Source organism: Erpetoichthys calabaricus, chromosome 12 (assembly GCF_900747795.2).
Source record: "Erpetoichthys calabaricus chromosome 12, fErpCal1.3, whole genome shotgun sequence".
In the NCBI taxonomy this organism is placed as follows: domain Eukaryota; kingdom Metazoa; phylum Chordata; class Cladistia; order Polypteriformes; family Polypteridae; genus Erpetoichthys; species Erpetoichthys calabaricus.
In genome coordinates, this window is record NC_041405.2 from 130,807,211 (window position 1) to 130,834,227 (window position 27,017).

Below are 27,017 nucleotides of genomic sequence, written 5' to 3' on the forward strand. Positions count from 1 at the left end.
AAAGCAATGGCCAGACATGACACCCAGATGATAGTATAATCTCCACTGACAATTGAGAATAGCACATGGATACCTGTCATTTTAAATTCTTTTGCATTTCTGGAGTAGCTCACATTTCTTGTTAAGCAGTGTGCCGGTATACATGGCAAGTCCTGGTTTCAGTCTCATTTCCCTGCTCTCGGTTGGCTCACCTCCTGCATTTTTTGAATTCCTTCACTGGAACAGGAAATGAAGCCAAGTCCTACTGGCTGAAATGCAGGAGCAGTCAGAGGTCGCCGGTTTGACGAGAAATGGCTGGCTGGGCGGGAACGGCCATTGTTTACACTTCTAAGCTTTCAGGAGGAGAAGGAGCTGCAGTTTCAGTGAACAGCAGGTGGGACAGGTGGCTCAGGTGAAAGGAACTGTTGGGAGGGGTCTGCACATTGCAAATTGAGATGAGGAATGCCTTGTGGAGGACAGGGGAGGAATGGTTTCTCAACCCCACCCGTTTAACAATTCCACCCTGGTCAGTATTCTGGGAAAGCAGTACTGAAAGAAGCCTTCCAGGAAAGAGAGAAGGGAGTCATAGCCAAATAAGAATTCCCTGAATTTCCTGAAACAAAAGTGGAGCTGTAAACATTTGTCTAATAAAATATTAATAATAAACAATTAAACAAAAAAGGTGTGCTCTGTCCTGCTGCGTACAAGAGGATAAGCAGTTAATGGATGAAGTGCTATTTTGCCTGGGATGTTGAAAACAACTCCTCCGAGTGGAGGTGGAAGTGAGCGTCACCAACAGAAATGAGACCTGAACTGAGGGTCTAATGGTTTCAAAGCAGTTTGGCTAGACAAACACTGGGAGCTGAGATTTGGCTTTATGTCACAAAGGATGTCAGAGTCTACTGGGTTCCTTCTGCTGCCATGCGCTGCACTGTTTAAACATCCTGCAGATTACGGAAGGAGAGGAGGGCCAGCTGGTGACAACCTGCACGTCACACAGTGTGCGTGTCTCTGTCTGTGTTCTCCAGAAGGCCGTGTGGTTGCCAATAGAGAGCACACAACCAAAGCGAGATCCACCTGGTGACTGTTGTTATTGTCCCGTCCCCACAGTCCTGGTCTCCTAGGCCGTAAATATTTGGAAAGAGCCGCAACCAGTTAAAAGCTGATGCTGTTACCTGGTTACAGACCTTGTTGGTAGTGTCACCATAACTGAGATTGGTATGGGAGGAGGGATTACTGGACAAACAAGAGCCTTAGAAGTTGATGATGGCCTGAAGCCATGTGCAAATGCAGCTACAAGAGCGACATTCCCAGGCCATCACATGCCTAAGTCCTGTGAAAGAAATCAGTGAGGGAGGAAGGCTGGGAAAATCAACATCCAGCTATATACCTCTATCTCCTGTCACTGAAGTGCAAAGGCAAATTCAAAATGTGCTCAGTATTTCCCCAGTCATAGGCCCCATGAGTGTGAGCTAAACACTCCCTGCATTCACAGAAGTCTGAACTGCCACAGCACCCCAGGTTTAGGAGAAAGCCTATGAAAAACAGTATTGTTAACAAAACACAGTGTTGCTAGGATCCCCAAAATGTGAGCTTTTTATAGGGTTTGTAAAGCAAACCTTCAAAGCAACTGGTCCCCCAGAATGAAAGCAAAGCATGAGATACATTCATATAATAATGAAAACCATCAGGACCCTGAAAAGCATGATCAAAATACACAGTGCATTTATCAGTGAACTGAACCAGCCTACCCAAATGTGCATTAACTGCAAGATATCGTAATAGTGCCACGTGTCCCAGAAGGTGACCCTTATTTAAGGTATACTGTACATATATAGCACTAAAGAGAACCAAGGCTTCTAGGGCGGCATCAGGAGCCCATAAGCTAATTATAAATAATCGATTTAATAATGAGTAGCATCAGGACCCCCAGAGTGTACGCTAACAATATGTCACTTGCTTTGGATAATCAACATCACCAGCAGCCCTTTAGCTAATAACACAGAAATCACAAACCGAACATTTAGCAGCACTAGAACCCCAAGAGAGAGAGCTAACTCTAGGCTTGCTTATACATTACGTGGTTACCTTAGATCAGTGATTCACAAACTCGATTCTGGGGACCCACTGTGGCTGCAGGTTTTTGTTCCAACTAACTTTCGTTTTTCATTGGACTCTTAGCCTAATTAAGTGAGTTGTTATTTCCCAGTTGCTGTGTTTTGAAGTAAATGTAAAAATTACAAACTTAAGTTTGGTAGATTTTTACTAAAATGTAATAAGCAGTTATATGGGGAATATGTAGTTTTTTTATTTTCAAACTCATTTTCATTCTGCTTTTACAGGTGTTCCAGTTATTTAATTGATCATTTACTAATTGGCGAGTCTGATACTGAAGGCGTTGCTGCTTTCATCATCCTGGGTGTCTGCTGTGCTGGTTGTTGTCATTATTAGGATTAAATGAAGGAAGCAAACTACATAGAAAAAGGGGAAAATAGGAACACAACAAAAGAGAGTTAAGCATTTATAGCTTTAAAAAAACTGAAATATTTCTAAATGTCTTATAAATGTAAAAAACATACTATTGTGTTTTTCTGAATGCAGAATAAGAGAAGATTAAAAGACCAGCTAATTAAATGAGATCAGTTATTATTGATTATTCTCACCGATTGTGAATCTGGTTGGAACAAAAACCTGTAGCCACAGTGGGTCTCCAGGATCGAATTTGGGAACCACTGCCTTAGATGATCCACTGATCTATTAACAGGTAGGGTTCCTTTTCGTATTCAAATCAGTCTAAAATGTTTAAGGCATGGATTTAAAAACATTAGAACAATCAGCATGAGAAGAGGCCATTTAGCCAAACATACAGTAGCTCACCAGTCCTAGCCTATAGATCTGCAGGACTTTAAGGATATTCAAAGCTAGACTTGATATTATTTTGGAAGAATTAAGTGTATAAGGTGTTGGAATAATTCCCTAGGGGTTTTTTTTCCATATTTATTCTAAAACACCATGCAGTTTGTGTAGGTTTTTGTTCACATATTTACTGTATACTGTGAACCTCCCATTCCATCTTATCCTTAGTGGATTAATATCTGGAGAACTATTCAAGCCTTTGCAATAAGGTGAAGTCATAGTCATGTATGGTTAATCAGCTAGAAAAGATGTGCACTCTGACATGGAGCATTATTTTGCTCAAAATATGAAAAAAGTAGAGCGATCACAAAAGGATACATGTGGTCAACACCAATGCTTGGGTACACTGTGGTATTCAAATAATGCTTAATTGGTATTGACAGACCTCATGTGTTTCAAGAAAACATTCCCCACACCATCACACTAGCATGTACTGCTGACAAAAGGGTGGGTGGATGAATGGATTGTGTTTACCCCAGTTTCTGACCCTACCATTTGCTTGTCATCAAACCAGGCATAATTTTTTATCTTCAGTGATCATATGCCTACTGTAGCTTCATCTTCCTACACTTAGCTGCAGAAGTGGAGCCTGTCATTGCTGCAGTCCATTCACTTTAAGGTCCAGCTTGCCCTTCTGAATACCACTGCTGTACAAAGTCCACATTTCAGTATTTTTGGCTTTTCTGTTAGTTTGGATACAGAAGTACAACTCATTGGGTGTTTTTTCTTTATCATACTATGACCTGCACGCATTAGGAACTGGAATGCATTAAACGTCTATGACAGCAGTGGTTTCTGAGATGCCAGAACCACCATGTCTGGCCCTAACAATCATACTTCAGTCAAAGACATTTACATCATGTGTATTGTACATTATGATGTTTAATCAATCAACAATTAAACCTCTCAATCGTGTCTCCAGGCAATATATATAGTGAGTTAAAGCCTTATGATTGGCCATTTGATGTAACCATAGAGTCCTTATGTAATACTAATACTGAATATCAGAGTATACTAGGTATCAGACTGAAGAAAAAAAAAAAACAAAAAAAACTGTAAAACCCACTTAGTTTAAGCACAACATAGATGATGAAACACTGAACAGCAACAAAATCCCTACAGTGGGTGCTAAATATAAAGACGCTGTAGATCTACTGTAATGTAGATGTAATACTGAACAAAACCAAAGCCACCATACGTGAGTAAGTCAAAGGAACCCATTTATAAAATGATGACATTACCAGTACCCACAGACTGTATGCAGACCATAAGGTCAGTTCATAAAATTCTAAATAACACAGAATACACATGCTAAATGTAGCAAACTTCCATCTATGCATTTATTTTTAAAACTACATAAAAAAGGTCAAAGCGACAGAATCTGGAGCCTAGGCTAGCAGCATCAGGCAATGACCAACCCTAGACAGGGTGTACACTTATGTACATGGAGATTTAAGGTTGCCATTCAACCCAACCTGCAGAACTTTGGGAAGTGGAATGTAAACCCTCACATAGACTGCAGCACTAACAACTGCACCATCAAGTTGCCCCACAAACACTGTGCACACTGAAAACTGAGCTCACGCCCAGACCCCCTAATCCTAGCTGTTTCAGCTAAATAAGACCAATTAAACCTCACCTTGTTTAGGACTGGCTTGTGACACAGAAAGTTCTATTGGCACCTGATATCACACTTTCCTATTTCAGTTTATATGTATTTTTATTTAGAGCCTTTCATCACAAGACATAAGCACTGCAGCAATGCTCCAATAAACACTTTTAATAAAAGTCCAGTTTTTTTATTGTTTTAATTTTTTTTTTAATTGATGGTTTTCTACTTTCAGAACAGCAAGTCCACAAAATATTAAAACACTGTGCAAGAGACAGAGGCTATTGGCACATCAGAGAAGAACCGTTACAAAAAATTAGAATTCTTCTTATTCAAGGCAAAAAGATCAAATACATTTACATACACAGATTGGCTCCTCTGTAAAAATGGAAAGATGCACTGTAAAGAATGGATCTGTGATGCCCTTTCTCTATCACCTCCACACACAAAAGAAAATAAAATAAAAATAATTTGCGTTAAAAAAGGGAGTTAGTTCTCAGGACTTAGGATTCTCCTTGGCACAAGCTGGGCCTGTGATCTTTCTTGCAGATGGGAGTATGGCTGAAAGAGCTTAAGAGACAAGGGTTCCAGAAAACCTGTGTTCTAAGAGCTCTTTTTAAAATGATTCCTTTTAAAATCCAACTGGATTGGGATCTAATATTCAGAAAATACTGAAAAGTGAACAGATGTGAGGGGCAAAGTAGGCGTAAAGGAATGAAGACCAAAAACAAAACAAAACAAAAAAAAAAAAAAAATACAGGATTTTTTTCCCTCATGGAATCTGGAATAAAGTTGTTCTACAGGATTTTCTTTAAAGTGTCACAGGCTAAATATAAACACCAAATCGCCCAGCCTGACTGAATCCTGACACGAGAAAAAATGGATTTCACTCTGCCCCAGATGCAAATTTCATAGAAAATTCAAAATATCATTCAATATCATTTAAACTTTCAGGAAATCAGACAGAAAGTTAAAGATAACTGCTTTACAGATACAGGAATTATGAAAAGGATATTTTGTCCAGCAATGATGTAGTTCTGTAGCTAAATTAAATAAATTACTGAAAATGTAATAGAATGGGGATAAACACTCATTATCATCATCATGACACTGACAAATTGATTTCATTTTGAAAACACTGAACAAATGAGGCAGGAGGAAACAAATACAAGTGTCTATAATAAATTGTACAATACACTTTCAAATATTTGAATACTATGAATGGAATACTGTAAAATTTATCAGTTTAACTTTTTTCCCTATTAAAGCTGGAAAATATATTGGTAATCAGGTTGGACATAAACTGTTGGCAAAATGCACGCATTCCTGTCTTCACATCAGCATTCATTTATCTGAGTTTTTGGATGGAGAATGCTTGCCTCTGTAAACACGTTCAATAACACAATCAAGCCCCGCCCCCATATGCACTACGGGCTCTAGGCTCCACCCCTCCAAAATAATGCTGGTGTTAAAGGCTGATTCGCATTCCCGCTGATGAGTAAAGCCCCTTCCCAAAGGTACGAGGTATTTGGCCACTGCCAAGTGTCTTCAAACCTGGCCAATTATTATCATTACTTACAGTATATGTCAATAAATCCACAGTCTGTACATGTCTTCCCAGCACAGCATTCTGGTCAAGCACCCTCCAGATTTCTACCATACTAATCCAAAGCTAAATTCATTTACACCACATGCACCGTATTAACTACTTGCATGCGCTTCAATTTACCAATCAGTTTAACTGCAGATAAATTGATTTAGACAGTATGCTAGCCAGTCCATAAAAATAATGCAGTGTGGAGCAGAGTTTCACCTTTCCTTTTACACTTGGGAGAATTGTGGACCCATAAATGAGCTAAATATTTCAGCCAGGTGGAAATCAATATGCCACCTTTGGTAGGTGCACTATGATAAAATCAAGGCAGAACCCATGAAAGGTGTACATGAACAAAGGGGGTGTACTGGAAATGAATTCCCTACCAACAAATCTCTAGAGCGTGTATATTTCATGAGCCAGATGAGCAAAATGTCCTGCTTATTCTGACAGTTTCCTTCAAAAGCTGCTAAAAAGTCAACTTTAATGCCTGACCCAGTTGGCAGGGTTACATAAAGAAAAAAAAAAATACAACGAAGATGGGCTGCTGATCATACTGTTGTACAGTGTTTGCCACTGCCTTAAAATAATTAGTCCTTTCACTATTGTGCAACATGATCAGCCCACCCTAACCCAAGTAAATAGCAATTTCATTCAGTACAGTCGTACAAGGTCAGTACCCTCCCCCCACCCAATAAATAAATTCACTACTGTGTAATGGAATTAGGTTAATGTCCCTTTGAGGAAAAAAAAAATAAGTCCTTTCAGAACTGTAATAAGATTGGTGTTGCAATAGCATTCCCCTCCCTGTTAAAGCAGTACCGTATATACTACTTAACTGGATCAGTCTCTACGAACTGCCATTACGAGTTTTAATACTCTCAATAGGCTGAGGGGAGAAGGGAGTTTAAAAGTCACACTATGGTGATAAGGCGCTGAGGTTTGCGACTCATCCCAGCACAAGCCATTAAAAGCTGACTTGTGAAAAAGGGAAGGCAGCATCTTGGAGAATATGGCAATACATCAGTATGAAAAGAAAGCCACTTAAAAATTACTTGACTAAATAAAACAAAACAAGTGGAGATAATCCCAAAAGTGATCCAGTTTGAAGTCTGACATTATTGAGGTCAGAGCTGGTGTACACAGGATACCCATTCCCTTTCTAAAGCACTGCACTGAACATGGGGCAATTAATTTTTTCGAGTTTACATACCAACCTTGTGTTTGACTGAAGATTTCCCACAGGCATTCCCCTCCCCTGCCCCTCCCCCCAGAAGTGGTGTCACCATCACACCCCACATCAGTAACTCCACTTAGTATTTTTTGTAATTTTAGCATGAAACTCCTCTCTGCCCGCTCTGCGCCAGTTGGCCTAAATTTTGAAGTTATATTGTCTCCCATTGGAACTTGGTGGGAGGGGTCTTTTATCCCCCATTTATTTTCAGGTGCTGTCAGTAGGAGGGGTCCTTCCCCTTGCTTTCGGGTGTGGAGCTATAGGATGATGCAGGGCTTTTTGTCTTTAAAAGGATTCTCTGAAGCAGGTACTCCCACCAGCAAGGGGTCGTTTCGAGCGTGCTGCTCACAGTAATTCATCAGGTCAGCTGCTGCCTTGGACACCTGCAAAAGACAGCAAGAGAGAAAGAGAGAGAGAGAGAGAAAGAAAGAAACAGAGGACAGTGCTTCAGTGGATGCAAGTCTGGTGGAATGTTAAAGGCTAGAAGGACAGTGATCACATCTTCTTCCCTCTCTTCCTTAATCCTTGCCATATACTGTTTGGTGAGAAAAAGATGGTATACAATTCTTGTCATAACCTTATGGTACTGTCAGAGCATAATTTATACTGCTTCTGATGACCAGTCATCCTGCATTTACTGTAGCAAAAGTGGAATTATTGGGAAGGTCTGAAAGTCAATGTAGAACAGGCAGGTGCAAATCTAAATCCCCCTCATGCCACACCAATAACTTACCTTGATGCGCTCGATCCCTGCTTCAATACGGAGCTGCTCCACCAGCTTCCGGGCTTGAGCTATATTATTAGTTGTTGACATTCTCTGCCATCGGTTCTCTACTCAGCAGTGAAGAGAATGCTATAGATACAATTGAAAAGAAGGCAGAAGAGAAGGAAGGCACATTTTACTATATAGGTTAAGCAGTACTGTTTATTGGAATTACTTAAGAATCCCTGAAATGATTAAAACATAAGATTAGACAGAATGGGGAAAGATTTGGTTAAAACTACCAAACACAAAGACGTTAAATGGTTTAATAGCAGAGGACACTGCAACATATCAAAACTGGATTCATAGTGCTGCAGGCCTATTAAAAATGACAGTTTTTGATTCCCAGAAGTGTAAAGTATATAAAGATACTACAGCCTGATAGAATTAAACACCAAGTGATACAAAGATGAAACATTGCAGGATACTGAAACCTTACTGGGCCTGACTCCAACAGTTTTAATACAGCATAACAGTGAAACCTGATTGGATTTAACTACCAATGATGTTAACCTGCAGATTTCTGAAAATGTCAAGATTTGATTTCCAATGGTGTAAAACAAAAGGACACTGAAACATAATTAGATTTGACTCTCAAGTAGGAAATGCAGCTGAACACAAGCAACAGTCACGATTTAACTCCTTGGGGCATATAATTGCAGGACACTGGCACCAGACAGGGTTCAACTCCCAGGAGTATAATGTTGCAAGAAACATAATTGTCTGCCTTTCAGAGACATCATAACAACATGATGTATTGTAGAAACCCCACATGATCTATCTAGCACCACCAAATTAAGGATATGCAAGCATGTTTCTTAAATATACGTAATGTTATCTGATGATTTTATGTAAAAAGACATATACACACAAGCTGGTAGTTTCTGTCCAAAACAGGCTTTATGTTTTCACAGACAGCCCTTGTTTCACTATGCTTCTGGCTTTTTTTTCCCCCTCAGTCAATGATATGAATGACAGCTGAGGCTCCACCCCTACAAACAGCTGCCTCTGTCCTCTCAAATAGCAGCTGATATCAGTGCAGCAGGGAGTTTGCACACCACACTACTTGGCTCACTGTCAGCCAACTCTCTTTAATATTTATTATTTGCCATCTTCCGGGAAAGCGTGACTGTTTGTCAGAAGTGATAGGAGGTCATTTCTTAGTCAGGCAGTCATGTGATTATGTCATTATGTAGTTGAAGTCAGTAATGACCGTAAACAGTGACCACAAGGCAGTGTGCCTATGAGGTACTAAACTACAAGGGGATCTGCTTTTTTGTTCTGTGTTTTTTTTTTTTTTTTTTTGAGGGAGAAGTGGGTGAATATTACCGAGTAAAAAGAAAAGCTTAATCCACAATGTAGTGCAGCTATGGGAATTCAAAGAACTAGACCTGGAACTTTACAGTCTGCCTGCTTCTGTATATGGTCCACAAGAGTATTTTTAATAGTCATGAAGTCCAGATGCTGTGAAACTATTGGGACAGAAAGGTCTTGAAATAGAATTACCCCATTATATAGAGTTTAGAACATCAGAGAATAGTAAAACAGTCAAAGCTCAGAATCACCACAACTACAGAGAGGTTGAGAAGCATGCGCTGATTACAGCGCATTGCTGCACCCACCACCCGACGAACCACCCAGATTGAGATCCAAGTGCAGCCATGCAACAGGTGACACCTTAGCACCACACTAAACAGTGTTAGATTTTTTTTTTTTTTTTTTACAGTGGCTGGAGTGTCAATCCTGCCAACAAACCCTGAGTTTTCCCTACAAGTTGGAGGACCTGCTTGCAAGGTTGGATGCAGATTAATGTCATACCCAGGACAGAGCAATTGCAGGTTAAGGGTCTTGCTTAGAAGCCCAACAGAGTAGAGTCCTTTCTGGAGTTTATGGGATTTGAACTGGCAATTGCACAGATCCCTAGCCTCAGAGCCACCACTCTGCAACTACAGGAACACAAATTATTGGAAACTGAGATGCAACTCTATGGTTTAGAATAGCAAGGAGTGTCTTGATAGTCATACAATATGTAGTCCAGATGCAGTGAAACTATTATCACTGCAAATTTGACTAATGTCTTTATCCAAAGAGACTTTCTAGATCAGTACTCATTTAAATTAGGAACAGAGGTGAACTGAATTGCTCATGGTCACAAAGTGGGGAAGAAATGGGAACTGAATTGACAAATTGACAACACTATAGTGTAAAGATATGCGCCTTAGCCGCAATAAATGACTGCTTTGGGGCTTGAAAATAAAAAAAATCCTTACCCTAAAACTGCACCAACATGTCCACTGGAATAGGTTCTACAACAACAAAAAGCAGTCCAGTGACTTTGGGCATAAAGTGTGGTGTACTCAGGGATGACTGTAAAATTTGTGCTACTCTAGGTGAAGCTATATCCTTATACATATATATAGGGCCTCCCAGTTTTGAGGGAATTGATAGATATATATATATATATATATATATATATATATATATATATATATATATATATATATATATATATATATATATATATATATATATATATATATATATATATTACTACGAAGAGCAGAGTTTGGTTTCCCTTGGTGTTGTAATGTGTCCAAATATATTGTAATTTGGGTCTGCCCTAGTCAAAAAAGCCATAACTCCTCAGAAAGATTTTGTCACCCTAGGAAACAACTTAGTTCACCAAAATGGTATAACCAGCTCTAAAAATAATAGCTAAAGCAATGTACTTTAAATCCTAAAGATGTCAGTTCAATTCCCACCTTCAGTTCACTTTTTCAGCCATAAACAAGTTGCTTAAATGGTCTGTGATCTAACTATTAAAAAAAAGGATATTAACACATTTATTGGGTCCTGAGCTTATTAGCTGCCTTTGATACAGGCATTGGTCAAATGTTGAAAAATCCATCCCATCTTCTAAACCATAGAAAAATAATTAGAATGGCATGGAATTGTCAACTATAACGTCAAGGAATCATTCATGCAAACACAGTCATACTATCTCCACCTTTAAATCCACACACCAAGTGTTGGTAAGGCTCAGAAACCCATCGGTGGATTACCCAAATCAATTTAATATTGGTATTTCTTTGCATTTTGACCATCAAGATACCTTAAGCCCCTAAGCATTCTAAAAGGCAGGAAAATTAGACACTTACTTCACTGAGATCCTCAGCTACTTCCTTTGTGTGTACCTGAAATGAAAAAGCAGACGGAAATTAAGTCTGTGCGACAGATCCTGGCACCCCCCCACTAGCCGCCAAAGACCATTCTACCATCTGTACAGGTCAAAATTTCTACCCTCCTTGCAGTATTGCTGTGGGTCCCGTGACACAATTTGACTGAAAATATGTTGAACCAAAGGCTGTGCAAAATCTTGGCGATGTGCAAGCTTGATAGGTCCTGCAACTTAATAGCTTCATATACCACGAGAAAGTGGGCATTATAAATCCCTACAGAAGCTTGGTGACTTTTGAAGTATTGTTGTAGCCTTTCACAATTACTGTATGTGGAAGAACACTCTAAATGAGAGTCGTAAGCCAGCATGCAGAATGCAGGTGACCAACTGGGAGTGGGAGAACAGCATGTCTTCTCTGTCTCTCCTACTGTTTCAACCCTGAAGAGTTAAATGCCAGCACTGCACTGGATGTGTCTGTACTGTACAGCAAAGTCAAGCCCCGCTCTGCCACCTACTCACAGGGAATCCCTGCTATTTGCATACATCACCAAGGCAACTCCTCCTCACTTCCCATCACTCAAGAGCACACAGCAGACTTTCATGTGCTATATAGACACCGGGCTCCCCAATTTCTTGCACAGCCAAGCAGTGCAAGGGATTGGTGTACAGGAGATCCAAAAAGCCCATGCAGAAAAGCATAAAGTCGCATTTACCAAGATAGATATATGCGACGAAAAGTAAAATGTCAACAATACACTAAAAGCAGGAAAAAGTCTCATTCTCAAGTACAATGGGCTCTCATGTTATTTTTTAAAAAAGACAAGGGCTACAGCACACCGACACAGAAATGAGCATTTGGTTCACATAAGAAATGGGAAGTCTTGCTAATAGATTGTGCGTTTCTATCTCTCACTTGCTCACAGAAAGAGTGATAGTTTTAATTACAGAATGATAAAGGATATGTTATGTGCAGGTTTTAAGTGTTGTCCCTATTAACATTGTCTACTTGAAAAATTCACTTAAATACATTGTATTGTATACCCATCCTAAAACTCTCAGTCTGGTTCTATTTTATCAAACCTAACCCAAGCATTTTTCTAGACGGTTATTGGTGAGTACAGTGAGACAATTCTGCCTGTTTCCGACATATTGACATCAACAAAACATCTCTACTCCACGGTTTCTATATCCAGTGTCTCCACTATGTGATGTCTTTCTATCCCTGAAGTGCACACAGGCCTTCCGGAGGTGTAGAGCAAGACTCGATTCCTTTAGAGAGATTCTGCACCCTGTTCTCACACACAGACATACACATACCAAAATGAAGTGCACACGCAATAAGAGTAGGAGAGCTCGCTGCTGCTTGCACCTTTGTAACCATGGCAATGACACTTCAGAAGATTATACAATTCTGCGCAAGTGAGCTGTGGGTCACCATAATGCTGCAATGAAAACTCAGCTGAAGGTGCTGCAGCAAGGGGCTATATGCATTAGACTCTATTCTGCACTATAAGGAACACCATTAGCGTAAACAAGCAAGCTGGCCATTATGTATTATCTTGAGACAAATACAATTACAACTCCGCACAGAGCTGTTCACCATTGAAAGGAGTTAAATCAAGAAGCTGATGCTGTCCTTTCAATTTCCACCAGCTGAAGGATTTATCTGCTGTAGCTGGCAACTCATTGGATAATCACAAAGATAACTATCTGCACCCAAAGACACTTCACTCAGCAGAGATGATCACTTTATTTTTATTGTATTCTTCCTTCCTTTGTAAAAGCATCTTGTGATGTTCATCAATGCTAAATGTTAAATCTAATTTATTGGTAGACTAGAAGGGTCTACCAATAGGGTAAGTGATCATCAATTAGACCTTCACATTTTTAAAAAGACTCTGCAGCCTGCACTGTTAAAGCTTGGGTATCCAAGTGCAGCACATATTTTTTTTTTAGGTTCCTACTTAACACAATACTTTACTTGGTGTTTATTGTTTGATATTATTTTATGTGCAGTATTACTAATTTGATCCTTTTCTGTGCTGTTATATCCTTTGTATCCATTTGAATATCTGGGAAGCACTTTCAGCATGGGAATTGTGCTATATCAATAAAGTGCAATTTTATTGCTATTGTTGTGTAGTAATAAAATACTATGATTGACTTCTCCTCCTTTTAAAAATTTATAGTTATGCTACTTGACAACTGACCACACAAGGGTAATAAATTGCCAAAGGAACGGAGTCTGATGAAATTCTTTTCTGCTCTTATTCATTTTACATTGCCAGCACTAGCCTCTGCAGCCACAGTGCCTGCCATTGTCATTTTGCATTAAATTCATGTATAAACAACATGGTTCTGGTGGCTGCATTTTCCCCCTGCCATGATACAATACAATACAATACATTTTTGTATAGCCCAAAAACACACAAGATGTGCCGCAATGGGCTTTAATAGCCCCTTCCACTTGACAGCCCCTGAGCCTTGACTCTCTAAGAAGACAAGGAAAAACTCCCAAAAAGAACCTTGTATGGAAAAAAATGGAAGAAACCTTGGGAAAAGCAGTTCAAAAAGAGACCCCTTTCCAGGTAGGTTGGGCGTGCAGTGGGTGTCAAAAAGAAGGGGGTCAATACAATACAATACACAGAACAGAACAAATCCTCAATACAGTATAAAAATAAAAATTTTACATGTATGGACCAGAATTTAACAGTAGATCCATCCATCCATCCATTATCCAACCCGCTATATGATTTGGATTTGTTTAGTGTCCTGGAGACCTCAACCATCAAGCTGCCTCCCCCATTTGGCCATTTCACACCTGAAACATTGCTTGGCCAGCCAATCCGATGAAAGGACCCCTCTACCCCACGATTCCTGCGATCCTCCATCAGGGATGCCTTTATCTTAGGCAGGCAAAACAATTTGGCAGGTGGGCCGTGGCACCAAGTGCCACATTTGAGTACCGAGAAGAGAAACAGAATAGGTGAGAGTTAGTAACAAATTATAACTATCATGTTACTTATGTTTTAGTGCTAATGACTAACAACAGTGATACAGTCTATATAGTTAATCAGCAGCTCTAGTCAGGATATGCTAAATTGAAGTAGTCTTCAGCCGGAATTTAAAAGCTGAGACCGATGGGGCATCTCTTATAGTAGCAGGCAGACCATTCTGCAGTTTAGGGGCCCTGTAACTAAAAGCTCGACCTCCCACTGTTATTTTATTAATCCTTGGAATCATAAGCAGACTGGCATCTTGAGTTCTTAATGTGTGCTCTGGTTTGTAAGTCATGATAAGTTCAGACAAGTAAGCCAGACCTTGGCCATTTAATGCTTTATATGTTAAAAGGAGGACTTTGAAATCTAAACTTAACCGGGAGCCAGTGTAAGGATTTAAGAACTGGAGTTATGTGTTTGTACTTTCTTGTTCTTGTAATAATTCTTGCAGCAGCATTTTGGATTAACTGGAGGCTATATAAAGAATAGTTTGAACATCCAGTGAACACCGCATTGCAGTAGTCAATCCTACTAGAAATAAATGCATGAATTAATTTCTCAAAATCCTGTTTATTTAGAAAGCGCCTTAATTACCCAACATTTTTAAGATGGAAGAAACATGATTTGGACAACTTTGTAATATGCGCTTTAAATGACATGCTAGAGTCAAAGATAACTCCTAGATTGCGGGCTGATTCAGTAAAATTAATGTCTTCTCTGCTCTCTCACCAATAAGCCACTACTGTACCTCCCAGCACCTCTTTTGCTATATCATTAAGCTACTGGTGAACAGCATCTCCCATATTACACTGCTATGCACCTCTTTTAGATTAGCAAGGTACTTCATAGAAGCTCTTTTCCCTCTTCCAGATGGAGCTGTCTACATTGCTATCAGACCTGCACAGCAGGACTTTCTTCACTACCATTAAATCCCTTAAAACTGGCGATTTGATACACCATCAAGCAACTCAGTCAGTGCCACAGACTTTTTTACATTATACTATCTTCTTTACAGAAAAACAAACATGCCACCGCACACCAGAGTATCTCCACTGGAACCAACAAATCACTGAACTCCTCCTATACATAGTATGATGAAGGCAATCTGGAATTACTGATTTGCTCAACAATATCTACTCCAACAGTACTAAAATGTACTGATGTGGAAGATGGAATCAGACTACCAAGAGTAAAATAGGCTTTCTAGTGTACACAAATGCAAAACCACACATGGAGTTAGTGTTATTGTCTGTCTGCTGAAAAACAAATAGGTAGAGGTTATTTCTCTGCTTAAGAAGAATGTTAGAGACACAATGATTTGGTTGTATTGCCACTTTTCCAGTTTTTGTTTTCATATATACATATGTAATTGTACATAACACCACATACAAAAACTGAATTCCAGTAAAGCTTTATGCAGGAGAAATACAGGACATACATTAGACAAAGCAACAGAAGGAAGCAGAAGACAAAAAGTGTGTGTGTGTGGAAAGATTGCACGCGCCACAATGTAAAAGGTTACCTTTAGGCTCATTTAGTGAAGTGCTGCTTACAGGCGGGAAGAAAGCGGAACTACCTTCTAACTAATTAAGAATAAGCACCTTGCCCTTTTGTGATCAGATCAGCCACACGTGAGGCATGCTGCTCTATTGTCAGACACGCGCGCGCGGGGCTTGAGCTGGCGCCTCTCCCAGGGGCTTAACCTCAAGAGTTATGCGCCAGAATAGAGATCAGGAATGTGACTGTTGGGACTCTATTGATTGCCACGGAGACCAAAGAGAAAGGTGCATACTTCATAAGCACATTGACTTGGAAGACTAGAAACTCTGCAAAACTAGGACATGACCGACACCCACAACCCAGCTAAACATCTTTACTTTCAAAGAGAATACCCACTTCATCCACTATACAGAGAATCTAGTGTTCTTAAATAACAAAATAAATCTCCTGCAGCCGTTTTGTATCAGTAACGTGAATGGCCCCTATGACCAACCTCCCTGTTCGTGTGTGGTAATTGATTTACAAGGAATGACATTTGGATTGCCTTTTTGTTCATGTACAGTAGGCAAGAACCATATAAAAAACACAAATCTGTTCCTGGGGTGCAAATCCTCAAACTGGTTTCCCTGCGTCTCTGTACATATCTGCAATAAAGAGGTTAGGAGCACGTGCATGTACAGAGCATTGCCACACTCACCACATGACAAATCAAATCAGGATCCCCAGATTGGGACCCGAGTACTGCCATGCAATGGGTGACACCTCAGCACCACACTAGTTCAGATGTATATTGCAAACCACGTTTCTAAAGTCACTGTAAAAACCCTCCTGGACAGAGAATGGAGAAATCTGAACCAGTCCTTGACTATGCACATGTCTGAGGAAGAAGTGCAGCTATACAATGTCTTCACCTGAATCACTGAAATCTCTGCACACTCTTATTAAAAAGATTACAGACTGGATACTCAAATTTGAGCACAGTGAATGCAGGATTCCATTGAACCCAGTCTCTTAATCAGAGGCTAATTTGTGTCGTAATGAGACTGTTCTATAATTATAATTTTTCTCATACTTTCTGAATTCAGACTGAAGTTCACAAACCTGCTTACTGAACATTGCGTGCAAGTTAGAAAAAGAATGAAAATAAACTTGTTGCATCATTAAAAACAGTGCTGTCACTACCCTGCTCCACTGACAGACTGAGGAGATCTCGTTTCTCCCACACACTATGCGACTCTTCAGTTCCACCCGGAAGGGTAAACGTTAACATTATACAAAGTTATTGTCTGTTATACCTGCATTTTTATCACTCTTTAATTTATTGTTTTTTATTAGTATGCTGCTGCTGGAGTATGTGAATTTCCCCCTGGGATTTATAAAGTATCTATCTATGTATTTAATAATTTGGTTGATTTGAAATGCTCAAATCAAGTGCAGAAAGAGGAAACCTGTCAATGAACTAGTAGCTAGGTTGCTGGACCTTAAAACAGGATTTGCAAGTTCAGACCCTGCTTCTGACTCACCACGTGGTCCTGAGCAAATCATTTAATCTGCCTGTGCTCTAACTTAAAAAAAATATACATGTATAACAATTACAATGAAACATGATCTTCAAAGTCTCCTTGGGTTAAGGCATCTAAAAAGTAATTAATAATAATGAAACAGGAGGTAAAAGTAAAATCCAAGATTACAGGTTTATAAATCATTATTGTCAAGTGTACAGAACACTTGAAAATTCTTTCTTGCATGTGCTAATCCAAATGCAACATGCTTTCACACTCTGTTACGATTAGCAAGTATACTGTAACTACCTTACCTTGAAAGCTTTGCCTTCCTTACCTGAAAAATCTAAGAATATATTTGTCATTAAGAGACAAACAGAATAAGGAAATTTTTATAACTTAATAGAACAATTTAATTGTTGATCCAAAATGTAAATTTCATACTGTGAGCCAACTCTAACAAATGCCGTGCACTCTCACTTGCACAAGCCCCATCTCAATGTTCAGAATGCAAAGAAACGTAGAGCCTCAACACTGCAGATGTACTCAGCCAAGTCTGAAAGGGGTACAAAGTACATGACCTGACACAATAACAGCACTTATTTAATAAAGTTTCCTGAAGTCATCTAAAATCCAAAAAATGAAGAATAAATAGAATCCCTTGGCCAGTGCAAAATTAGCAGTGGAATAAAAGGAAAAGCATCAACGCAATGAAAATTAAACATAGAAACGCCATTCCCTGATAGCCAAGTACATCTGAGAGGTAGCACTGCATCAAATAAACATCAACCAAAATGAAGGAGCAATACATTCATACAAACGGAGACTTGAGACTACAGTCTTTTAAACTCACACAAATTCATAAGAATCTTATATCACTGCTCCATTTTGGTAGACCTTCAAAATTTGAAAAAAAAAATGCCAATGTTTACATAAGCTCTAAGCCGGTTATAAAATATGATTATTGGGAGTAAATCCAAAGGCAAAGGTAACACTGATGTGGCAAATAACGGGATACAACCCTGTTGATCAATGACAAGACTAAATTAAGTGATTGTGGATGAGGGATAAATGGGCAGTTTAATGGAACAGGGTGAAGATAATGAAAGCAAGTTTAGCACAGCTAACAAGCATGTTTGCAAGGTGGTCAGAGGTCCCAGGCCTTTGACCTTCAACCCAAACAATTAACCCTATAACACTGTCATGTCAGTGGATTTAAGTTAAAATGTGCGTATGTAGGATTGTTTTGTGCAGGACCCTGATTCTTATATTTAACAGTTAATGCATATCCAGTGATCCACAGTGGCTGAACCCAATCTGCACATCTTCCAAAACATGGCTAACTGGATGAAGATTTCAGCCAAGAACTTACACTGGTCACCATAATTCTAAACTGGATAAATGGGTCGGAAACTGGATGGATGGCTAGGAGGTGGTTGTGCTTTGCAGATGTACATATTTTCTCAATCTCAATGTGGGATTTCCTTTAGGTATTCTGGTTTTCTCAAAGTTTCACAAAAAAGTGTCTGAGGTTGCTGGCCCTATGTATATGTGAATGGGGGTGTTAACTTTAACAGGATCCAAGATTCATTTAGCCTCAATCTGGTTTCTCCCTTGCACCTGATGACACTGGGATATGCTTTGGCCCCACAACTCTCAGTTGAATTAAAAGAGTTAGTCTATAAAAAAATAACAGCGTAACATAGTCAAAGTATCTTCAATTTAACTTTCTGTTAATATTCCACAATTCAGACCACATACTACTAATGTAAGCCCTTCAAAAATAAAAGTATTTGGTGTTCAACATTGCCCTGCACAAAAGAATAAAAATACAGTAGGGTGAGTCAGTTGTGGGTGGAGCTCCAATTATAGTAGAGAGACTGAGGATATTTAGATTAAATGGATAGACACAGAGGTCTAGGGACAGAGCTGAAATATAATTTCACAATTGAGATACTACTGGACAGAGCTTAAAGGGTAGTTGGAGAAGGTGAAAAACATGACGGGTCAGGTTTGGTCAAAAAGTACAAAGGATAAATCTTAATCTTAACTGAGTTGTGTGTGGAACATGAAACATCAGTTGGAAAATCTAGGGAAAGAGTTAAGATAGAAAATAGTGGAGAAAGGACAGAACTAAAGGAAAAAAATATTTTGATCTATATAAATGGACTGATAAAGAGATGTAGAGAAAGCAACATTACAGAGCACATTACAGAGATTAATTAAAAAGTTAAAGGGCCATGCCAGAGCTGAAAGAATTTTATTTGGAACTAAATAGAGAACTGTGGAGAAAAGAATTTAGAAACAGTGACAAGACAGACACTAAAATTTCACTTATGTGCAAGTTTAAAAGGATGCATAGCTGAAGGAAATAAGCATAGAAATGGTGAAAGGGCAAAGCACATATTTTTGGTATTTGCTAAGTATGAATAAAGCTAAAAAATGCTAACTTTGGGAAGAAATATGAGTGAAAAATCTTAAAACTCATAGCTATGGAGAAGGGATTTGGAAAAAAAAGGAACAGCCACAGAGAAGAATGTGAAGTGAACTTGAGAAACAGAGTTAACAGGTTGGATAAATGGTCTCAGGATGACAACCATTTATTCAACATTTTTATTCTTAGCAGCGGAGCTAAAAGTAAAATACTTCTTGGACATGAATGCAGTTTACAAGGGCCAGAATAAGTATGCACTGCACCTTAAAATCTCTAATGTGAAACTAAATGGAAAGGTAAAAAAAAAAGAAGATTAGGGGTGGGGCCACAGAAAATATCAGTGTGTACAGAATACGGATGGCTGAAAACAACCGAAGATAAGCTGGTAACAGCAGTTAGACACTGAAGTGCACAGCATCACAGCAAGGTGAAACTGTGTGTGAATCCAACAGAGAACACAAAAAAGACTTGGAACAGTGTATTGAAAAATGCAAACAATGGTGGGTTGGTAGGGCTGGTGCAATAGGCTATATACAGTATAAAGAGCCCATAATAAAGATGTATATGCTGACAGCAGATATCCTAAATATGAAAAGGGGACACAAGTATATAGATGTATGGGAACAGACATTCTTCAGTGCTAAAATAAGAAAAATTGTATCATTCAGTTTTGGGCACAGACACAGGAGACGAGACCCCACCTGCAGCTTCAGCCACTTTCTCTTTACACCCAAAGCTGTCTCGCCAGTTCACTACCGCACACCTCATGCATTCCTGGACAGGCTCCCAAATGTCCCATCCCTGCTCTTTACAAGGCTGCCTGTTGCTAAGTGGCGCGTGAATCAGTGTCTGACCCCATCTGATGTAATCCGGCAGGAATTCTGCAATCCTTTCGGTCTAGACAACTGTCTCAGTTATCAGCAGCAGCAGAGCCAATGCACAGTCTCAAGGCGCCACCTTGTGTCTAGAAGACTTACAAAGTACAAAGCACAATTCCTCCATTCCATGGATGCTCTCAAATATAGACTTTAAGGTCAGAGGTACACTGCAATATCAATGTAGAGGTTATGCCCAGTCCTAGCCATTGCTGACACTTTAATACACATTAGGTTTCTGCAGACATGGTCTTAAGAAGTACCTGCTAATATGCTGGATCATAAGAACATATGCACATCTGCCTTTGGTAGATCCACTTCTTATTTGAAGTCTATGTCTCATATGAGGTAATTTTGTCATATACATTGTCCTCCCATTGCACCAGAATATTATGTTTCACATATATTAACCAGAAAACTAACTCCTCTATGCAGAGGTGCCCTCACTTTACTAATCTGTTCCATGCAGCAAGAATACTCTAAAGGACACACATTACCACATGCAAAAGTTTTTGGTGGTCTCTCTTAATTCTCAGGACTCGTCACTTTATCTGGAGGTGCCCTTATTATAAAGGGTTGTTGCGGGCAGTTCACAGAAATCAGGACTCTCCGCTCCATGCAGAGGTGTCAGGCATGTTTTACATAACCAACCAAAAGACTACCTGCTTCAAGCACTGGTCTTTCAGCAGGACCGTTTCTTTTGAAAAGTGCAAGCAGTCTTAATATTAACTCCTATATGCCAAGGTGTCTCCATTGTTTCAGACCTACATGCCTCAGAAGACTTTGTTACAATCTGCAGAGATGTCTGTGGCAAGAGCATGTCTTATATGTGAGAATTCTAACGAACAACTGATCCATGCAGAAATGTCCCTCAAGAACACAGCAAGTCATTCAGTCATATGTATCCTATATAACTGAAGTAAAATAACTTCTTTATTTAGTGGTTTCTAGATGACATTTCAGACCAGCCTATCTCAAGGTTAACCTCCTCTGTTTACCAATCGTCCTGGCAAACCGCTTCACATTTTAATAAGACTTGGATCTCAGACTGCTTGGGACACCAAACACAGATCTCCAGCTGTATGGCACAGAATAGAATAGAGAGAAACAGAAGATAAGGTGGAGACAACTGCTGGATATGTACTGCAGGAAAGAATGGGAGACAAATTAATCTAGTCAGGGGGTGGGTGGCTTAAAGTGGTGAATTTAACATAAGGCAACTTGCTCTGACTTTCTGCAATGGCTACTTCAGTTCTGAACAGAAAGGGATTTTTTTCATCTATTATTAGCACATTGTTTTCGTCTCTCACTGTATGTTAAGTGACATGAAACAGATGACAACCTGTGGGTCAGTATTAGTTATTTTGGCAATTATTTCATTCCTAAATTTAAATGGAAATGAGTATTGGACTATTAGCATCAGGACTGATTAACACCAGTCTCTGCAGAGATTTCATGCAAGACATCACTTACGTGTTTATCTCTTCTGTGTGGCCCAATTTTTTTTCTCTTGATAGTTTAAAAATGCCACGCCTCCTTAATAATTCAGCCAATCAATTGGCTGAAGAAGTAAATCATATCCACATAGCTGGTACAGAACAGACTGTTTTCTCCACCTCATTTTCTTTGTTAATTACCTGTCAGAATGCTACTGTCTGCCCAGGGCCAAAACATGGTCCTAGGAACTGAGAAACAAACAAAAGAGACATGGTGCATGAAAGCCTGGTGACATGGAATACAAAGACAAAAGGCAGAATTGGAGGCAGAAAATTGTCAAAAACAGGAGCCATAAAAATATCTACTTTCCAAAATACCCACAGATAAGCATCAAAATAAAGGCAGGCAAGGAACACAATCCGTGTTTATAACTGGACAAGTGTTTCCTAGGCAGTTATACTTCAGATCAGTCTCCACTCACTGACAATGATAAATCCACTGCAGCATACAAACACTCAGGCACACATTTTTTCAGTCGAAAGCAATACATTCCAGTAACTCACCAGGGCTCTAGCAAACATGCACAGACAAACACAATCCAGAAGGTTAGTGGATTTGGCTGCCCAAGATCATAGCTTTCATAGCTTTCAATCAGTAGAGACAACAGAATGATCCAGAAGGTAAACAATCTCCAAATAGTACACTACATCAATTACACAATAAAATGTCCCTTCTACATAATTAGTTTAAGCCAATTCATTTCAACATGGAGGACAGAGAAGGGGTAGAAGCGTTCAGCAATTTCAGGGACTGTTTAATTTCTGGAGGATTTCTGCTTCTACTGGAGAACTGTTAAAACCACAGGTGTTGTGCCAACAAAAGATGACCTACACAATGCTTTACAAACCTTTTCATGTATAATTAGATTATAAAAGTAAAAATCTAGGCAGATGTTGCAACTTTCATATGGTAATTACTATTCTATATTATGCAGTATCTTTCATCTGATACAGATTACCACATTTAATGTATAGTATGAGATTGTACCAAGTCAAAACACTGAAAACTCTTTACCGTATTAGCTAGGAAACAATTCTCTACATTATGTGCCACTGTCTAAATTTTCCCACGTTGAGAGAGTTGCAGTATAAACAGAGGCTCCACTGCAATTACTTGCAACAGTGGTTTCCTGGACCTGTCCTAAATCTATCAAAATTTGCCCGAACAGTTTTGGGCATGTCAAAACTAGGCATTGGGGTCTATGCATGATTATCAGATACTACTGAGTACTACACAGACTGATTCAGCTCGTTAAGGGACTGACAGATAATACACCCGCACGCGGCAACACTACAAGACAAAACATGAAACTCTGGAACTGAGGAGCAGACTTGGAAACGCAAGAGTTTCGCGAGCTACAGCGCCCTCTTGTGGTATATTTGTTCATTATCAAAGTGAGTTTTAAAACACAGCTTGGATATTTCATAACTCTACAATTCATTTATTTCCTAAACCTACTTTTTCCATTACTGGATTTTAGCACATTTGGTCATATTGGTGATATCTCTAGCGATTTAATGCAACTAGCAAGTAAAGAATGGACAATAGAGGAGATGCAAAGATGTTATGTCGACAATTATAGCTCTTCAGAAATGGGCTCCTTAAAAAATAAAAAATAAATAAAAAACACAACAAACTCAGATCTCTGAATCTACAATAGGTCATTGTTCAAGAAAAAATTGAGAGTGAATATGAAGAGAATCAGACTATGGCATCAGGATTCCATTTAATTAAATACATAGATACGATATCAAACCTACTTATTCCAATTCATTATTACATGGGTACATAGCCTGTTCCAGTAAAAATGGGCAAAAGGCAAGAGTCAAACCTGGAAGTACATCACTGTCCACATAATTACTCACAATGAACTGTCATTTTCTGTTGCAACAAGCAAATGTCATTAATTCTATTTAAATTAAACCAGTGGGAAAGTGGCTCCTGGAAGGACATTTTGAGTGGTAGGTTAATGTGAGCTGTCATCTTTCAAAGGAACCTTAGAAAACAAGAAGTCTACATGCATAATCAAGCTGAATAATTATATCAGCTCAATAATTACAATAGTCCATAGTTCCAAATTGTTACTTTGCTAGGTCTAGGATGGATGAAACAATATCTAATAATTTATAATGTCATATATTTTAATGTTTTACACCAAAACTACAAACACAAAAGCTACCTCCGTTGATCAACTTACAAAACATAGCGGAAAATGTGATGTAATTTACACCAAGACACAGGGTGACACAGAGTTGGGAGGGGGTTGTGCTTAAGAATTACAAAATGCCCTATTGCCAAATGCTGGCAGAAGTCACTCCTTCCTTTCCAAAATAAAGCTAACCACTGCAGCATGGACCATGCACACTGTGCTGACAATGTTAAAAAGACAGAGGGGGACATGATAAAAGATTACAGTCAAGACACCACTCTTCCTCTACAGTTAGAGGAGAATAAGTTAAAATATGGCATACTACCCCTTTCTTGTCCATTAATTTTGTCAGAACTGGAAACATGAAGTACATACCGGTACATTGATGCCAGACTGACGACAAAGGCAATCAGCTTTTCTTTATGAGAGTAGTTCTTGCTTTTCTCTAAAAATGAACTCCACACAAACCATCACATTCTGCTAGGCAAATTAAATACTACAAATTTACATTTTAAATAAAAAAAAAATCATGTCAGCATTATCAGAGAACAGTTCTGCACACCTTCACCTCCATTTAAACAAGGAAAATCACGAAATAGTATATTCAGCATCTGACCCACTAACAACAATGTGGCCTTGACAGGATTATAGTTTTAGAAAATAATATGTGACAAGAACAAAAAATTGTGCCTTTACCTAAACAACTGCCAAAAACATTATACATACAGTATAACCTTGTTTGGAATGCAAGTACAAAGATAACAAGCATCATCATTATCACCTTCACTGGTTTAATAGCCATTGTCTTTGTTAACCCAGGTTCTTCCCCAAATCTGTTTTCTTCACACTCCAAGGTTCTGAGCATCCTTTCAGGGTGAGACCCTTACTTTTCTTGTCATCTGACACCACCGCCAATCATGTCTTCTTCAGCATATCTTCTGGACTTCATCCTCTCCACCTCCATCTTGGCACCACTCTTCAACAATCATCCACATGCCAAAACCTCCATAGTCTGCCTCTCTTCAGCACAACACCTATCCCCTCTACACAAAGTCTTCAAAGGCTTTCTCTTAACTCGCTATTCATCTTCCTCTCACTCCATAACACTCTACACATCCACCTAATCATCACAACACATTTTGTGCTACAATTGACATTTAGAATTTCATCTGCTTCTTAGCTGTTGAGAATTGGGGATTTAGATATCCTGTTACTCAAAACACTCACAAATAATTAAACACAAATCTCTTCAGCCCCCACCTTCTGGACTTTTACACCAGAACATGTTTGATTTACTCCTCTAGTGAAAAGATGGAAAGCTGAGAGACCACCCTTGATAACCCAAGGAACAGAACTTGGTATTACTTGGCAAGATTTGCTCAACCAAATGTGATCCATAAGGACCAAGGACTTAAGGTACCAATCTTTTCAAAAACCTGGAAACTGGGTTCCTCCTTTGATAACTGGCTGTATTTACCTTCTTGAAGAGCTCTGGTTCCTTAAATGTGACTTCAGGAATGGAGACCTCCCATTTTGATTACCTGACATTTGACATACCCTTTCAACTGGTGACGGAGAGTCTCACCCTCAACTGAAGGACATGAAAGTCTTACATTTTAATAGGTAAGATGATGAGACAGAGGATTGAAGTTTTAGAATCCTGCCCAAAAATAAATCCTTGATGACCGACAAACAAAAATATCTCTGTCTTGAAGACTGGGACGACCTCCCTTTCTTAATCACTTAATATTTACACTAAACATTTGTACCTTAGACAACATTTAGAACTGGGCGTTTGAACCCACTAAAGACTGAATTCTATCTGCCCCGGTGGAGATGAAGATGTCCTTTATCCCATCCTTTTGGAGGACCAGGGATTAAGAACACACCCTTCCCTGATAGCTTCCTTTTTGATACACAGTTATGGGTAAAGAATATGAATCCCGGCCACTCGTTGAGCTCTGAATCCTGATCAGACCTTTACTGCTTACCTTTTCAGATCCTTTTGGGGAGAGAAGACGGAGAACACCCCATTTTACTGAGACCCCCTTGGGTATTTCCGATTGTACTATCACATATTGGGATCTTAAGCTACCCACACAAAACACCTCAAGGACAGGGATCTACTACATGACAAGTTAAAATCAAAACTGTAACGCCCACCTATTTCGAAGCAAGAGCGGTGACACACCAGCAGCTCGGCGAGCCCCGAAAAAAAAAAAAAAGCTCTTCAGTAGCTGCGCCCATCAAATGGACAGTTACAAAGAGGAAGAGGGAGGATTGAGGTGGTCCAGCGCGAAAGTGTCGCCTCTCGCAAACACAGACAGACAGACAACTGAACGACAAGCACTGTCTCTCGCGCACACGCAGGAGATTATTGGGTGGAGGAGCGAGTGGGTTCTTAACATACAGCCACGCGCGACGCCCCCCGTCCCCTCCCCTTCTACGGCCTCACGCCACCGCCTCTCCACCGAGAAGCCGCACGCCGATCTTTCCGCTCCCCTAACGCAAGAAAACGAACCCGTTGAAAAGGAGGCAGCACTTTATGCCCCCTCCACTCCTCTCGTCAACCCTTTCCTCTTTACACCATTTTACTGTCGCCTAATAAAGAACATAAACAGCACCGATGAGGCTACTCACCGACGAGTGGAGGATGTGGAATTTAAAGGGCCAGCTTCTGGTGCTCGTGCGTGTGTGCCTGGGCGCGCACTCGATTCGGCCCGCAGTCGAAGGCGGGAGAGGAAGGCGGGCTTTCGGGATCTTAGCGGCCAGTCTCCGCTTGAGCGCC

The 27,017-nt window shown here is 39.6% G+C and overlaps 1 protein-coding gene across 4 annotated transcripts; it reads right to left on the reverse strand.

Annotated features, from left to right (window-relative positions):
- Positions 1-4,689: 4,689 nt before the first annotated feature.
- gng7 (guanine nucleotide binding protein (G protein), gamma 7) lies at positions 4,690-26,953 on the reverse strand. 4 transcript variants are annotated; one of them, XM_028816210.2, is made up of 4 exons: positions 26,870-26,953; positions 11,254-11,289; positions 8,066-8,185; positions 4,690-7,715 (listed from the first exon to the last, which is right to left on the reverse strand). In XM_028816210.2, the coding sequence occupies exons 3-4, from the start codon at positions 8,144-8,146 to the stop codon at positions 7,590-7,592; spliced, it is 207 nt and encodes a 68-aa protein (XP_028672043.1). In that variant the 5' UTR covers positions 8,147-8,185; positions 11,254-11,289; positions 26,870-26,953; the 3' UTR covers positions 4,690-7,589. The 4 variants fall into 4 exon arrangements, with proteins under 4 accessions (XP_028672043.1, XP_028672044.1, XP_051790640.1 ...); XM_028816211.2 differs by lacking the exon at positions 26,870-26,953 and adding an exon at positions 26,393-26,493; XM_051934680.1 differs by lacking the exon at positions 26,870-26,953 and adding an exon at positions 22,221-22,243.
- Between the last annotated feature and the right edge of the window lie 64 nt (positions 26,954-27,017).